The sequence below is a fragment of the Pagrus major genome, chromosome 23, assembly GCF_040436345.1.
Source record: "Pagrus major chromosome 23, Pma_NU_1.0".
Lineage (NCBI taxonomy): Eukaryota > Metazoa > Chordata > Actinopteri > Spariformes > Sparidae > Pagrus > Pagrus major.
In genome coordinates, this window is record NC_133237.1 from 17,565,742 (window position 1) to 17,584,095 (window position 18,354).

General features: G+C 40.8%; 1 protein-coding gene across 1 annotated transcript in view; it reads left to right on the forward strand.

The window, feature by feature from the left end:
- Positions 1 to 7,801: 7,801 nt before the first annotated feature.
- The window catches only part of mybpc2a (myosin binding protein Ca), a 51,029-nt gene continuing 40,476 nt past the window's right edge, over positions 7,802 to 18,354 (forward strand). Inside the window, exon 1 of the mRNA XM_073495006.1 lies at positions 7,802 to 7,823. Within this exon, the coding sequence (XP_073351107.1) occupies positions 7,802 to 7,823 (22 nt within the window). The remainder of the gene's footprint in view (positions 7,824 to 18,354) is intronic.

Genomic DNA, 18,354 nt, shown 5'->3' on the forward strand with positions numbered 1-18,354 from the left:
GCTTCACAGCTCAACCCCCAATGAACACTGACACACAGACACAGATACACAGTCACCTTGTGCATGCTGAGCTGAACTATTTAAGATATGTGCCGACCCACTTATGCACAGGTTGTTTATGCATACCTCTCAGTATACAGGCTATCAATTTACTTTTGACTTTGGTCTGTTATCTGAATGTGTCACTGTTGTCATCTGCTGTGCCAGTGCTGCTGCACAGACTGTTTTTTTCGGTCTTTGAATTAATATTTTTAGAATTTTGCTTGTTATAGTAGTTTCCTTGCCTGTTGACAGATTGCAACTAATGAACCGTGTTTGGAGGCTATGTGTGATGCTGTCTTGTAACCTGTCAACAGCAATTTCCTGCACAATTATCTTATTCCTTGTGCATTAAAGAGGTTTTGATTTCCATTTTGGGCTGTCTAAATTTAAGGTTAGTGCTGCTATATATTTTATCTGCAGCAAGAAAACAAACAAACAAACAAACAAACAAACAAACAAACAAAAAACAGGTTGTAACAGGATGGATAATTTACCTTGAAGACAAGTTGAGTTGTTTTGTGCCCAAACAAGTAATGTCTTCAATCATATTTTTGTTTTTGGACAGCAAAGAGTTTCTTTATTCAGAGCATTATCTACTATAAAACATGTATAGGATTAATAGTTTAATATCAGTCAATATGTCAGAAAAAACCCTCTCTCTCTTCTTGGCATTACATAAAAGGAGTTACTGTACACTGAACTGACAGTAATGCAGACTTGGGAATATTCATCAGCCTTTGATTCTGGCTGCACCGACACATCCAGGACCAGCAGAGGCTGCTGACAGACCAGAAAATGCCTCTAACTGTCCTCTTCCCCACACCCCTCACTGAAAAAAGCCTCTAAAAATGCCATTTTATCAGCTGAATTATAAATATTTATGTCTTCCGATGAAGAGGGTGCTCATGTTTTTAAACTCTTTAGTCAGCAGTCTATGTTCCACCACAGCCTGGGTTTTATTGACCTAAATGTCCTTTAAAGGAGTAAATCTGCGCTGAATCACAAAGAGCAGAAAGATGCAGAAAAACACAAGACTTGAATCAGCTGGGATGGACTGCTGTTCACACCATCAGAATGTGTCTCTTGTGATTAGATATGACTTTCCTGCACAATTTTAGTTTCACTGTGGAAAAGAGAAGAACACTTTCTGACTTTATTGAGTGTAAAACTGGAGAGGAGGATTGCGGTGGCTACATGATCTTGAGTGAGTTGTTTAGCATGGCCACATTTACTGTGTGTGCCTGGGAAGCTTGTAAAATTAAATGCAAGCAGGGACAATCTGTTGGCTGAGGGGTTTAAGATGCCGACCATGTTACTGCAGTGTCCCCAGTTTGAATGCAGTGAGGGCCTCTCCCTTAATTTCCTGTCTCTACTGTCCCGTCCTGATTTCACTACGCTGGCTTCCCGTACACGCCAGACCAGACTTTAATATTTTAACTTACAAAATATTACACGAACCTGCACCATCAAACTTATCAGCTCTAATTACTCATCACATATCTGTCAGGGCTCTACTATCTCTACGATGTTGGTCTCCTGAGTATTCCTAAAATAAATAAAACATCAGAAGGTGGTAGGGCCTTCTCTTACCAAGCCCCTCTTCTTCCAAAGTAAGCTTAAAACACATCTTTTCACACATCTTTTCATCAGCCATTAACCTCTTTTAGTTGGCCCTAAACACTGCTATCCAACTTTAAAACTTTGACTTGACTTTAATAGAGGCAGGAACACCAGAAAGATTAACAAATATACAAGCTTATATATTCAGTGTTTCTTTTCATTTGCTTATTATCAATGGAAAATGCATTTGAATACTTACTGAGCTTCTCTGATATGACCCCATGTGTTCACAGATGTTTTTTGGCTCAATAACACGCGAGTTTAGAGCTACCGTCACGTGATCAGATCAAGACACAAGACACTGACATTGTGAATAGAGCTGAAACTGTCATTATTGAGTAATCTGGCAATTATTTTCATGATGAATTGATCAACAGTTTAGTCTCTAAAGTGTCAAAAAAAATTAAAATGCGTATAATAATTTCCCTGAGATGTCTTCATATTACTACTTTTGTCCAACCAGAAACCAAAAGCCCAAAGACTCTTCATTTACTGTCATGAATGACAAAGAAAAGCAGCAAATCCTGACATTTAAGAAGCTGTAACCAGCAAATGTTTGACATTTTTGCTTGAAAAATGACATAAATGACTAATCCTCAGTAGTTAATAACTTTCTTTTGATCAACTAATCATTTAATTGACTAATTGTTGCAGCTCTTATTATGAATGTACCAAATACTGCTAGAATGGGTATCTAGAATTCAAATGGGACAAATGGCCTCATTATATGGCAGCGACTCAGGACCGCTTTGTTTGCAGCGTTCCTTTAGATCAACAGGTTCAGTGAGCACAAGCTCCAATATGTGTCACCTCCTGACCAGAATTTATGGATCGCTATTCTGCTTCACTGGGCCCGCATGCACCGGAGCCTGGCTCTAGGCTCCTTAAACTAGTTGCCAAACAGTCTGAGAGTTTACTGAGGGGCAGAGTGTCGGCGACCTCACTGATTTTGGCCTGAAGAGCCCAAAATGTAAATGCATCAATCCAGAAAAGAGAAGCAGCGGTAGCTTTCTGCCAAATGTGATTGATGTGATTTGTTTCTCGATGCTTATTTCTGGCTGAGGAGTTCTGCTGACATGCAAGAAAACCTCTGTGGATACAAGTGAAAGGCATCCATCATTTCGAACTTCAACATTCATGCATCAAAGAGCTGAAAAGGAGTTTTGAATCCAGTGTTAATCCTTTAAAGTTTAGAATATCAAGAAGTCAAAACTAACTTTTTGGACATCTGACTTGTTTTCACTTCTTTTTTTTTCTGACGTTTGCGTGAATGAAGATTTGGCTCACATTAGGAGATCACTGACAAACATATCAAACATACTCAATGACAGGAACATCCTAGATGAGGTCAAAAACACGGGCTCCGTAAGGACCCTGAAGACTTGCAGATTAAAATGTGTTACGGCTAAATCAGCCGTACCCATTGTGTGGGAGCAGCTTCACTTTATACAAACCACTAAGAGGATTGTTGTTCCTAATTCCTCACAATAAACGCCTTTCCACATGTCCTTAAGACCTTGCTTGACACTACCAATACCAATTCTGCCTTAAGTAAACACATTCTCCATTACACAACTTAATTCATCATCCCCTCTTTAGATCTTGTCAACAATAATAAAGAATATTGAAAATAGAAGCAAAAGCAGCAGATTTTCTCAGATTTGACACATTAGATGTGTTAAAATGGGTGGTTTTATTTGTAATTGTGGGCTTTTGTGTCATCGTCATTATCTGTCTGTATGGAGACGTCTCTCTATGGTACGGAGCATATGGTGACTGAGGCATGTGATTCCCCCCTGGCCCTGCCTTTGAAACTATGCAGGCCTATACAGTATCTTTCCCCCATTACTGGGACAGCCCATTACTCTCTGTCATCGCCCTAAACAACGGTGTCACCTTCCTATTCTTAGTCAAATATGAGAGCATGTTTATTTATGTGAAACGGCAACGGGACTTTCACTTTGAAGGAAGACGCTGTCATGTCCTGTCTGCCTGTGTGCTGTTAAAAATGGAGCATTATGAAAAATGACAAAGAAAGCTGTCTTGAAACACATCCTGAGGGGTTGAAGAAGAGTTTGGGATTATAATCACTGAAATCTTGTTTTCTCCTCAGCCTGTATGGAGGAGATGTAGTGTCTTCAGTGGTGGTCTCGGGATGTTTGACGGACAGGGGAGTAAATAATAATAAAAAGGGCACCAGCATGTTTTATCTACCATAGGGCCCCCCCCCCCCTGAGTCCACCACTGGAGGTCTTTGTTAACACATTTTATGTGCTGTAGTGTAGACAACTGATTAGATGAATCAACAGATTAGAGGGATTACAGGAACAATAAAATGGATCATCCCTCCAAGTTTCAATGAAATTGAGCCAGCACTATTTATCACATTTCTATTATTGTATTTTTTACAGAATGACCTCAATTACAGTATGAGAGACGAATCAAAACACACTGAAAAAACATTTTAGGTCCTAACATTTGCTACAGATACTGTCATCCATCTAAAATGTCTGAATGATAACAAAAAAGTCATCTTTTCATGAGATGAGCAAACACACAAAAGTGCATTTACACACAGGGATACATTGAGCCTTACAGCCAATGCAACTTAAGAGTAATAATGAGTTTTAAAGGTCTGTCAACACTGTACAGATTATATTATATATATATATATTTCCTTTTACCACTATCTCTCAACCAGCATGTCAAGTGTCTCATTAGCGTTTGTCATTCCCATCTGTCAGGCCTGAAGCTGTACATCTCCTCTCTCTTCTGCAGGAAGGACGGCTTTACCATTAATCACTGAAATGTAAATATCAATACCATGTGCAATATTACTTAAAACAGTGTTCTTCAATCAGTTTTATTTGTTTCCCTCTCCCGGCCCACCTGATTCACATGAATGGGTCGTTATCAGGCTTCAGCAGAGCTCGATGACGTGTTGTTCTTATGTTTTTTTTCTTATGTAATTTTCAAGCATTCTTATCTTATCTTATCTTATCTTATCTTATCTTACCTCAAGTACGATTAGTATGGGTGACTTTCATTTCTTTTGTCCGAATCAGACCTGGTTGTTAACAAAAATAGCGTGAAAGCTTGCCTTACCTTTTGCGCTTTCTTTTCACTACCAAAAAACTGTATAAAGGCTGCATTTTGACACAAAATTCTTCCAACTGACGGCTTTAATCTCTAAACTGGTGTGTATCAGTCATGGGAAAGCCGCTCTGAAGGTGGAGAGGACCTGCTTCAGATGGCTTAACGTGTACCTCAGTGAGGCTTAACTAATGCAAGCGTTAAATAACTCTGGTGTCATCCCTGACAGCGGATCACTGGATCATGTAGGACACCTATAGTTAGTGTCCTATATCCACTTTAAATCCACAGTATAGGAATAATTTCAACCTATTCAGAGTGTTAAGTCGCAGTATAAATCGCCACTGATGAGCTGTGAATGCATCAAAAAGATTAATTAAAGATAATTCAGCTTAAAAGTGAAGTAATGTAGAGCCAGAATATATACAGTAGACCGAAGGACCTTTTATGTCCTATTCAAACAGCCCTCCATAATCTTCCTTGAGGGTATTTTGTTCTCCTTGAACATCTGAATCTCAAGTTGCACTTGCCTTAAATAGCAGTTCTTCAATCTCTGCCTTTCTTTCTCTGACTTAACTTCTCTCCACCAAAATTAAAGTCTCAAAGAATGTTTATTGTTATAGCCAAGGTTATGGCAGCCTGGGCAATTTGGGCAGCAAGGAACGAGTGCAGAATTCAAACAAGGGGACGACTGTATACAGACGAATGAATGGAAAGTGAAAAGCTGCTTGAATGCATAATTCAACAGTGATGTTTATAATACCCATTCTGGTCTGCTTTGCCATTCGGAGTCAAAGGAAGGAGACTGAAGGCCAGTCGCTCCTCTATCACTTCTCGTCTTTGCTGTGTAATTAATATACTGTATATTTATTCCACAACACATGTGAAACTTTGGGTTAACATATAAGCATGTGTGTCTCTTTAGTCTATATGTATGTGATGGGTTGGGAAGTTTGAACCTCTCCATGAACTCTTAAGGTCAGCAACCCCCTTCTGCTGTCTTTGACCTTGTTCCTCACATCTCTGCCGAGGTCCTCCAGTCCCATAAAATACACCCTGTTGACAGCTATGGCTCCCGGAGAACAAATGGGATTGTCAGAGCCTATAGGAACGCAAGGCTGCTGCTGCTGCTGCTGCTGCTGCTGCTGTGCTCCCGTTTTCATTTCGGAGCTGCTTTTTTTTTCTTTCTATCTCATCCTCTTCTGGACTGTAGCAAAATTATTGGGATAGGGAGCGGAGCTGAATCTTTTTTCTTCTTCAAAATCTTACCAAGGCATCGAAATAGGTTAATACACTTACAGAGTTTCATCCATTAGAAGAACAGGCTGGTACCTGTGTGCCATTTGTAAAGCAGAATGAAGTGAAGCTCAAGTGAACCTGTTTTGCTGTTTTACCGGCGACACCGGTTTAGCTTTCGCTACTGCAGAAGGAATAAATCTGGGCTTGGTTGAGCTAGTAAATGCTCATCGCTTCCTCTTCGTTCTACAATACAATAGCCAGCTAGCTAGCTAGCTAGCTAAGACCAGCCTGTCCTCATCAGAAAAACGACCATATAGGTTGTGGAAGCAGCTTATTATGACCCATATTTACGTGTCTTATTGGGCAGATGGTTGGGTACAGCACAGGATTTTCACCCAGGAGACTGCTGTTCATGGTCAGTGTGAAACCACAAGCCAATGATTTAATAGATTGACTTAGTTAACGGGGCTCTGTGGAACTTCTGTGTTGAGCTGGAAGCCAGCTGTTAGCTTATGTTAGCTACTGTTGTAGCGGAGCAGAGAGAAGAAGTGAGACGAGGCACAAAGTCAAACCCTTTACAAAGAAATCCACAGTCTAGCAACATTTAACAACTTTAACAAATCGTCCACAGGCTTGTAAAGGCGAACGAGAGAGACGGGGAAGGTCTCATCTTTCACGTCACATTATGATCCGCTGGGGCCAATTAAAAAGTGGTTTATACATGTTAATCCGCCATTTACACACCTTCAAAAGACTCACCTGGAGCTCTCACACAATGGCAAAAATACTAAGTGTGGATGCTGCAGTGTCACAGGAAAGAAATCATCTCTCTCCTTTTTTTCCCTTTCTACGCCTGTGGTCTGCTCCATCTCTGTGTCTCTGTGTCCAATATTTACGTAGCCACAACAGCAAAAATAAAACAATTATTTTTATTATTTTTCCGCCAGAGAGACAGCTCACCCAAAATAGGCAAATGGGCATCTTTAGCCCGACCTTGTGCATGTCCTTGAAACTGAAGGCGACTGTTGGCTTGTGACGAAAATGGTGTGCAAGAATATATTCAATCTCTAATAATTATTAGTTTTGAGAAACTGTGGTTGTAGATCCTGACGACTAGAAACCAGAAAATAAAGCCCTGATGCTGAGACATGACTGTAAGTCCTCTCCATGGTGCACAAGATGTTTTTCACATGACCATTTTGATGTATCTATTCAACCTTAACAGGATAAAAAAAAGCACAAATATGAGACTTTAAAAAAAGAGCCTCCTCTGCTCCCCCAATTGTTTTCATAGAAAGATATTTAACATGTCAGCTTTTTTTCATGTCAGCATGTCGGCTGAGACAAACACGAAACATATCTGAGCCGCTTCAGCCGCTGCTACATCACTCGATCAACGTGTCAGTGCTGATTAGCATCACTCACTTTGTTAACGTTTTGGCTCCAGTGCCTAATGAGTTAATCAGCTGGCAGGTTTTCCCAAGGGCTGGACTTTTCTTTATGGCTCTGAACCACTTTTACCCCTCATGGTGTCTTCCTTCTCCTCCTCCTCAAAGCCTCTGCAGCCCCAGCCAAGGTTTCAAGTGACAGCTATTCTGTCACTCTCTTCCTTCCTTGTTCCACTTGTTGGGAGGAGGATGAAGTGACTGGCAGTGGTAGTGTGTGTGTCTGTGTGTGTGTGTGTGGGGGGAGTGGGGGGAGGGGGTGTTGAGGTGATAAAAAGGGATGAAGGAGGAAGCTCAGGCAGATCCACAGACAAGGAGGGAGGAAGACGCTTTGAGAGGAATCACTATAAACAGACAAAGACATGCCTGAGCCCAAGAAGCCAGGTAAGATGGTCCAACCTGTAGGATTATAACAGAAAAACAACTCACTGATCAAAAACAAAAGAGGAGGCTGGTGATGCAGTTAAATGCAAGAGTGAAACAAAAAAAAACAAAGACATTTTAAACCATTTGTGATAAAACGCTGGAATTGTTGCCTCACTGGTAATAAAGCAACACAACCAAGTCAGAATTTCTTTATTTTTTCCCTTATATCATCTCTGACGTAGTTAAGATATCAAAGCTGTTAAACATGAGCACTACTCAGCAATCTGTGGTATGAGTTGTATCTTTTATTAGTTTTCATTAGTACAAGCTCATGTCTTCATAAACTTACCCTCAGTTAGCTATTCTTTCTTTATTACTGACAATGTTCTTAAAGCTACAAGAGGACTGTATCTGTGTCTTTTATCGGACAAACTCTCAAGCTCTGTTTCTTTAACAATTAAGAACAGATCTGCAAAGAGAGAAAAGGATGTAAATATTTGACTTAAAGGCGCACTGTGTAGTTTTGGGGAGTCATTTCTGATCAGAAGAGAAAGATCTTCATTGACCGATTTTATAAACAAACTGAATCAACAAACTGACCTTATTTTCCTCTGAGACCAGCTTGTTTTATTCAGTTATGGAAAAAATAAATACTTAAATGAATTGATAATGTAAATTCTGAGTTTGAATTTCTTCTCCCAAACTACATAGTGTCCCTTTAATGTATTATGTTTGGTTGGTATTGTTGCTTTGTGTGTTTTTTTTAATTTGATTAATAAATGTTGGTCATTGAAATCATATGAGACAAAAGTAATGGAAACATGATGAGGTTGGCAAGGGAGCCACTAATATTAATAATAATGATATTTTAGGATCTTGAAGGGACAAGCGTGTGGTGTGAAGAGGGAATCATCTCGGATCTCGAGCTTCATTAAGCTAAAAAAAGCAGGAGCAAACGTCAGCACGCTCACAGTAATGTCTGATGTGAGGTTCAAGGTCATAACTGAGGGAATTATTTTCTGTGATTACGTCCAAGTAATTATTCTTCTTGTTTCGATGCCAGAAAATGTGTAAAACCAATGGTGCAAAATGAACCCAATGATCCCAATCTGTTGTGCCACAAAGCCTTTTTGCTGATTTCTTCACAATCTTTTGTTTTTTTGTTAACCTAAAGTGATAAAACAGTTGTACCAACTTCAGTTGTATTGAACCAGGAGCTCTAAATGTTCATAAAATGAAGAACTGGGCTTGTGAAACACCTTATTCCATCACTGACAAGTCCTGTCATCGCACCACAAACTGCACCTGTGCGATTCCAGCAACACCAAATACTGTAACATTTAATAACCTCTGCACCATTAACACTTTAATACCTGATATTAAACTCCACAGGCTGTAGTATATGTCGTAATGTTTGTATCAATCGTTGGCTCTGAAATATGCCTGCTCCCTTTGTCAACAGCGACCTCAAAGCGCCGTAAATCAGCTGTTTGCTTGAAACCCGAGAAATGAACGCATGCATGAGGAGAGGAGGGAGGAAGAGGAGGAGGTAACAGATAAAAGCGGGGCGAGATGAGCGGGATGATTTGTTAGAGGGACCTCTGCCAAGTCAGGTGTAACTACCTTGCGTCGTATCTCTGCACCTCAGACACCTAATCTATCTGACCCTGATTACCTCCCTCATTCTGTTACGCCGTCTCCTCGGCTGGCATCCATCTCCCCGCGCCAATCTGCAGGAAGTTCACCATATCGCTGTTATTGTGTGGAAAAGTCAGAACTCCTTTTTTTTTTCTTGTGGATTTCAGTCGAGGTATCAAACTCTCTGTTGTGGGTTGATAAAAACTCACTGATCTCTTTTGCTTATAGAGTTATTTCAAACTCTAAATACATTTATCTAAAAACGAACGTCTTTCTCAGTTCCTTAAAAGTCCACATTCAGGGGACACATCAGTTCATGAGAGCATTACGAGCTGAAATCTTTGCCCTCCCAAGGAGTTTATACCCCTTCCCTTTTGATTCTCCATCATGCAGTAATTCCATCCCTCCATTTCATTATATCTCACCAATGTGTCGCCCATCCAGTGTCCTGACATCACACGTATCATATTCCCGGCACCACATTACTACCTTCTCTCCGGCTCCTCTTGTTCTTGTGTTTCCACCCATCCCAAATTTTTGCCCCTCTCTTGAACTTCATCACACTTTCTCAGCTCTGGAGCCCCTCTGCCCCTGTCGATCAGCTGGTCTCGGCTCATGTGACTCCCCCCGTGGCGTCTTGCTCACCCACGGTTAAGGCCGCCCCATTACTCAAGAAGCCATAGGGATCTAGACGAAGCACGCATCCCAATAAACAGCCACAAGAATAGTTCTCAAGTGCGGGAGCCACGGCTGTGCCCATGTTGATCCATGAAGGGAGGACGCCTTCCTTTGGGAATGCAGGGGTGTGTCCTCTTGGTTTGCCTCCTAGTTGACCCATTTTAACAAATAAAAGCCCAGCAGGATCATTGTTTCACACAACAGCTATGGATTGTTGATTTGTTTGGTCTGGGCTCTTCACAATGAGCCACTTACAGAATAATTAGACCTTGTGCGCCAGTGTTGATGCTGATAGTTGCAGCGTGCCAGGGTGGCAGTTCACTGGCGCCGCTCCATCGCTGAGCGTGTGCAGAAATAACAGCCCAATTTTTAATTACCAGTAATGCTGCCAGACAAACCCCCTCCCTTTGGGGCAGAGGACCATGCTAAAGCTGGTTTCACATACAAGACTGTCCGTGTCAGGCTGTTCTCACCTACTGGAAATACTTAGTTTGGTTTAGGCGAGGGGTACAGCCTGAGTGGAGAGTGCAGGAGGAGGAGGACTCATCCACCACGTCCATGTGTTAGATTTATCCGTAATATCAACGAGCAGCTGAAGCAGAAAAGAGTATGAAACAGCTTCAGTCCGTGCTTGCTGTCGAGTCTCCAGAAAATGACTTGTTCAGTTAACACATGGGTTCAACAGGACACATTTTTTTACTAAGGATCTGGCAGCGTAAAGTCTGGTTAATGTCTGGGCCAAGTGATTCGGGCATTTGGGTTCACACAGCAGCTGGTTCGGGTAATGTCCAGACAATTTCAGGGTGGCATTACATGTGTGAATGAGATGTCTTTGCAAACCAGCACCAGTTTTACTGTTGCTCTTAGCTCGGGGCTGTCCGTGAATGTCTGTTGCCCTAGTTGTTGAGGTGTGTCCAGCACCATTGGCACAACTCAACCCTTCTAAGCAGCTATTTGGTTGATTGGACATGTGGAATCGCTGGCCGTGCCTGTATGAGAGAAATCACTCTGATTGGCTGTTCAGCTGAGCGAATCCGTTCACAGGAAGAGAAAGAGGAAAGAAAAGGGAAAGCCACTAGAGCCTGTCGCTGAGATAAGTTTTAAGAGACAGCAGTTAAAGCAAAATATGCAACAGTGACGACATTGTCAGTCAGTTTGTCCAAAGAGGCTGTACTGACTCTGTTGCAGAAGTGCTGTGCTGTCACATTAAAGGTCCTACTTGTCTCACTCCCAACTCGTCAAATACTGATGCATAGGGATGCTGGCCTACCCATCCTACAATCCCAAAGCGTTGGTATTTGACGAGTTGGGAATGAGCCTCAAAAATCAACTTTTCTCACAAAGAGGACCTTTAATAAGTCTGAGCAATTTGTATTGTTACAATCTTCTTACAATCTTTCCTGGAAGAAATGTCATACATATATATTTTACAACATATTTTCTCATATTGAGCAACTGCTCAGGCAGCAGTAGTTTTTATTTCGAAAAATATAGACCCACACTTGACATCTATATGTCAATCTTCTCATTTTCAGAGATCAGTTGTTTAGTGGAAGGTTAAATTTCCAACACCCTATTGGCTGCAGACTAGAAAGAGGCTGACATCCTGTCACCCCCCACCACCCTTCAACCCCCCAAACCGCACGACTCACAACTGGTCCAGTGTAGCATTACCTCATACCGAGGCTATCATCAAGTTCCCACAGGTATGCAGCCGCTGCTTGATGGATTACAGACAGATGCAGAGTCAAGCGACTGTGCCACGAGTGTGAAAAGTTAACTGAGGCCTGATATATCATTAACAAAGACTCTTTAAATGCAACCAATGTGCTGTGGAGTGGATACACAGCCTTATTCTACAAGCTTCCTCTGTGATTTGAGAGAGGCCTTGGCCTATTTGGAGCAAAGTCTGTGTTGATGCAAGCTGGAAGACAAAAGGAAATGACTGGAAAGCTGAAGTGGATGACAGCTTAATACGGTATTTAAAGCCCCCTTTGTTTACCGAACACCACAGATTCCTCATCCCTAAATTAGACTTGCATTTAGCAATTGTTTTCCTACGCTGAGACTGCTTTATTCACATAAAAACGATTCATTGAAATCATCAGCAAAGTTTACAGCAGCGCCATAAAATCTAATCTCCAGTTTCGCACCCCTTTTTTATTCCTCTTCCAACCCTATTAGCAAATCCTTTCCTTTCTCCTCCCTTGTTCATCCATAAATCTTCATCCTCACGTGTGGCAGAGAGGCGAGGGGAGGAGGGCGAGGGAGACATCATTGGTGGAATCCAAACAAGTCATAATTCTTATCATCATCTCTATAACCCTCGGTTATATACAGCCGTCCCATCCTTCACATTCCCTCACACAGGCTAGCGTGTCTAATCTCTCAGTCCTGAGCCAACAACAAGCTTAATGCATGACGTTATGGGACGCATACAGACTAAACAACACAGCAATGTCAGCACCTTTAAACTTGTCTCAGAAGGAGAAACATTATTAGTGACCTTTGCGTGTAGAAGGCTCTCTGCAGAGCTCGATGCTTCTGAGATCAAGATGAAACAGAAAACATGATGTAAGATCCTAAACATTTTGGATTGTGACTCTCCTGGAATAAAGAATCACAGAATCAGTTTTCATAAAAAAAAAAGAGAAAAAGATAGGACTATTACCAAGAGACTGGACCTGAAGTAACATATCTTAGACAGTTTGGTGAGGTCCTGTAGTGTCAGTCTGTAACAAACATATTCCTGATTAATCTGCATATTATTTTCTGGGCTTGTTGATGCATTTTTTACCCATAAAATGCCAGAAAATAGCTCAAATTGTCTTTACAATTCACTGGAGCCACAGGTGAGGTCTTCAAAATTGTTGTTTTTCTAGCCAACAGTCAAAAAAATCCACACATACTCAGTTAAACATCACTGAAGTCTAAAACAAATAGCCAATACTTATGTTTGAAAGAAGGAAGTAGTCGATTTTGGGGCACTTTTTGCTTAAAAAATGACTAAATTGCTCAGCTGATGCTTAAAATCAGGGTTGCAGGGTGCGACTATTTTGGTCACACATGCACCCAAAAATCTGACAAGTGCAATTAAACATTTCCACTGGTCGCAGCGGTGCGCTGGAAGTTTAGCATTCAGTCTGTTGATTAATTGACTAAATGTTTCAGCTCTGCTTTCATGTCCAGACTGAAGAGATTCAAAATATTTTCAGAAGGCAATAATCATGTTATGAGCTTGTCTGACAACTCTTCACTTTTTATCACCTCAACACCATAAATCATTCAAAGAAAAAATTGTCTGGGATGAAAAACTTAACTACCCACTGCAGCTCTTCATATGTATGAACACACATGTTATTGGAAGAGCTTTGGAAAACATTTTAATATCATAATATGTCTGTCGGGATCTATTATCAGCAAAAACTGTTTAATCCACGTCTGACAGAACAGACAAGCTGGATGAGAATATTGTATCATTGTCTTCTTAACATAAAACACCTCGAACAAGATCATGTGAAAAGAAATCCTGTAAAATATTTAAAATATTAAAAATATTCCCCGTCTCTTCACTAGCTGAAGCTTAGCAGCCAAAAACAAAAAGTAGGTCATCCAAATATGCAAGCGACTCTCCTGCTCCATTCCTGGTTAGTGTATTTAAAAATCAGGAGCTCTTACAGTGTTTGTTGTGTTGTGACCCTCTCACATGCAGGTGAGAGGCCACAGAGGAGATGAAAATTGATATTTGTTCAATCTGAGACGTAGTTTCTTCACTATGCCTCGGTTTAAATGTATGTTAAACAGATCTGGGAAAACAAATCCATCTTCTCATATAAATATTTCTGGAAGCATTTTTAAATAATTGCGTTTATTTAGGTGTCTTATTACGTCTTATTTTTGACGACAGTTCAACCTTACTGGAATGACAGGAATATCTGCCCTCTGACGTTGGTTTTACAACAACCATTACTAATCTGCATGTCAAGCTACTATTTAATCGCTTCTCTGAATTTATCTCTTTAAGTGTTTATGTACTATTCAGTACATGATGCATCAAGACTTTCAAATTAACCTGGCATATGACTGAGTGGTAGGGAGGGCAGAGGCTTAAGTGTACCCCGATTCTGCCGACAGCATCGCTCTCCTTCCTCATCGTAAAATGTTGAAACTCCATCAGTCATGCTCTGCCCCCAGCATGGATGCCAGCCAAATGCCAATAATACCCCTGATACTCATCCACACATTCAGCTTCATAAATAGATTGTTTGAATATTAATCTTCTCTTTATTCTCCGCTGCCAATACGCCCCATCTGGATGTATGTTTAAATATTGTGCAAATACAAAAACACATCTTAGTCACACCACCATGTGGTTTAAGTACAGTAGCAGCAGCTTGGCCACGTGTGATGATGAGGGGCATAATAATGGAATGAGTTGCTTTTAAAGTGGGATTAAGGTGATTTTAAAGCCTCAAGGGATTCCCTGTTGAATAGCGCCGACAAATATGCGTGTAAACTGGAGCGGATTGGAGTTTTAGTTACTGAAAACATCACTCTGAAGCAGAGCTGCTCTTACAGCAGGAGTAATCTGATTGGTTGAGTTCAAACTAAGTAGGAGGAGGAAAAAAGTGTTCAGCTCTCAACACGCCCGTAATTAAAATCTGCATATCCAATCAGCTCTTAGCTTGAAGTCAACATATCATGTTCACTTTTAGGTTCATAATTTTATTTTGTGCTACTACCACAATAGGTTTGCACACTTTAATGCTCAAAAAACACATCAGTTTTCTCATATTGTTCAGTCCCGCAGCTCTGTCTGAAACACTGTTTTAGCTCCTGTCTCTTTAAGCCCCCCCCCCTCCTGTATACCAAGTCTCCTCAAAAAAAGTACCTGTAAACTCAAGTTCCTGTTTCAATTTTATAATTAAAAAACTCCTGAATTACTGAATAAGATGCAGGTTATACAAAATAACATCACTTGATATTTATTAAATGTACCTCCCAGAACTCATGTTAGTCTTGGGCCGGATAACTGCGATAACTTTAATAAAATCTCAAACATTGTTTCGCGAAGCCCAAGATGACATCAAAGATATTCAGAATTTTGTCACAGAAGAGTAAAGAAAAACAGAAATTATTCACATTTAAGAAGCTGGAATCAGAAATGTTTTTTCTTAAAAATACTCAAACCAATTGAATCGACTATCAGAATAGTTGGCGATTAATTTAATAGTTGACAACTGATGAATTAATCATGCAACTCTACATTTGGCACTACACTTCCATAAGGTTTGGGAACTGGACTTCTGTTAAAAATATTCTGTCGCCAAGCCGAAGCTAAACCTCGTGACACCATTGGGGTTATTTTTCCAAATGTTTGAAAGCTTGCTCCAGTGAAATTAAAGATATTTTACAACCATTTTTATGGGCTGTGTAGTACCGAGCACTAAAAAAATAATCCTCTCTCATGTCTTTTTACTTCTTCATTGGGCTTCAGTTTACTTTAATGGTAAAAAGAAAAAGAGCAGCTGGATATCAATTTCAAGATCCCCAAGTTGATTCTGTGTCTTTGTGGAAAAAGATCTTCCCAAATTATAAATTCATTCTGGTTGCCATCTGCTGACAAATGGCATTTAAAAGAAATAGATATGTCTCATAGTCGGCACAAAGTAATACATAGATGTAGTACGAGAAATATCCTGTGGTTCTTTGGCTCCGGACTCTGAGGTTTAACTCATAACATTTTGCCTCCGGAGCAGGTCTGACTCCAAGAAGCTACTTAAACCTGCAACCTGCTACTTGTTGGATCTGCATGTAGCAACACTCTGACACATATGGTAACATGAGCTCATAGTTTCACCTGCAGCTGACACACTTGCCCCGTGTCGAAGGGTGCAACTGGGGTGCTGAGCAAAAGAGCACCAGGCTGCATTAAGCATGAGTATGAGCGGTGGGAATATGTTACCACCAATTGTCGAGAGAAGACGATGTGGGCCCCAGCCTCTAGTTAACACGTCTGCTGTTGCCATAGCTCACGGTTGTAGACACGCTTAAGTGACTTTATGCATTCAGCAGTCCTCCAACATCAAGATCCAGTAGAAACAAAACTACTTAAGAGGTGCATTCCTCAGCGGCATCGGCATTAGATGCATCAGTCTGTTAAAGAGACAGCTGCTTCAAAACAACACATTGAAACAGAAGCATATGAGGAAACTGACTGTGCCCTCTTTGGCTTTGTTCAGCGATGAGAGAGAAAGCAAGATTTCGAGATTCAAATGTTTGCCTTGGCCTGACTCCTTTGGCTTAACCGACAACCGAGCAAGCAGGAGACGAACGCAGCAAAGGAAGACAGGGAAATGTCAAGAGAGATTAACGAAGCACATTCCACAGAGGTTACCCTTCAAAAGCAAAACGGGAAGAGAGAGTTACAGAGAGAGAGGCTGTGCAGTGGATGAGGACGGCATTGTAAATACACTCGTTTGTTTTTCAGCATTATAAAGTATTCCTGATATTTGTTTTCCAGTGTTTTAAACACAGTCTATCATATGGTGGCTGGCCCTCTGGCATATCATATGTATGATTATAGCAAAGGTGGCTGTGCCAGAGATTTTAATAGAACCAAGACAGGAAGGAGCTGCTCAGCTCTGCTTCCAATCCGGCCTATTGGCCACTCGCGGTATTGTAGCAAGCCAAAAAGTATTTTCCCCATGGACTGCCATTATATAATATAAACTAAACTGCACATATTCACTTTGTCCCATAACCAGGAAGTAAATGCTGAAGCCAGAAAATACAAAAAATAAAAAGTTATCCATGCTCTCTAATCCACGCTAGTGATATTCATCTTGCTAGAATGGCAGTCTGGTTGCGATAGTGATGCTTTTTGTTGGTAGTTAGCACCTACATTACGTCTGACCAATTGTTACAGACCTGGGATTAGTATTGTTGCACTCAGAAACTGTGGCAATTTCTACGTAATGTTGCTTTAACTGTTAGACAGGAAGAAATACCGACAGGGAATGGGGCTTTAAAGTATTTTGTCTGACGAGATAGATCGATTCAATTAAAAGTAATGATATATATCAGTGTTGTGTTCACTGCTTGTTTTTTCTGCCCTTAAGTGGCGAGATAACAAGCTGCTGTTGCTACTTTAAGAAAATTAAGTGGAGTTCGTTCTATATCATGACTGATGGAATAATGAAACTAAAACAAACTGTTTTAAATCCCAAAATATATATGACTAAAATATGTACAATCTTGTAATCCGGTGCAATATATTTATAAAACATTCAATGCCATTGAGTGAGTGCTTAAGTACCTTGAAGATTCAAAAATACATTCATCTGTTAGTATCTGTGGTCAGAGACAAATCCCCACCCTAACCCAGGCAGTGTTCGTGCTCTGCTCCACCAGCTGAGCTTTAAAAACCAACACGCACTTATATCACACACAAAAATCCCTCCCCAACTTCAGTATCATTACTTAATCTTAATCCATCTATGGCCAGAGCCATATTGTATGGCATTAAAGCCCTCAAGTTTAAAACGATATTCGGGATAAGCTTTTGGCAATAAAAACGGTCTATAATTACGGTGCACAGAGCATGAAGTAGTGTGTGTATTAAAAGGAAGTATTGACAGCGACAGGGTCAGCGAAAACTGAGTAAATAAACCCCTCTTTCAACAAGCATCTCACATGATATTTGTTAAATATAAACGGTGTATATATCTCATCTCTGAAGAACTGAAGAACCCAATCCTCTGGCTCTTAACGTGAGGCTTCACGCCATCCTTGACCTCCATTGGCCTGGCTCATTCTTCTTCTCTCTCTGCCCCTTTTTAGTTTCCACCTCTTCGCTCTCCATCTTTTTTTTTTTTCTCCCTTCAGAAGAAAGCTGAATTAGATTAAAGTAGGACAAAGAAACGGTGGGACAGAAAAGTGCTGAGAGTGGGGATTTGCATTAAGTGAAAAGGAAGAAGGAATGGAGACATTATCCATTTAACAGATACCTGGAAGACAGGGAAGCGGACAGCTGTGGAGTGAAATTATCTAGGCCAGAGAGGAGCGTCAATGAAGCGTGGCTGGTAATGAGAGCGGAGATGGATCCACACAGACAGAGTGTTCATCAGCTGTGCATTACCTTCAGCATTAGCACCGAGGGTTCAAGGGTCGCAGTTGTCCTGGTTGTGACTTAGCAGTTTGCTCACAGCTTTTCCAACGCAGCAGGACAGCC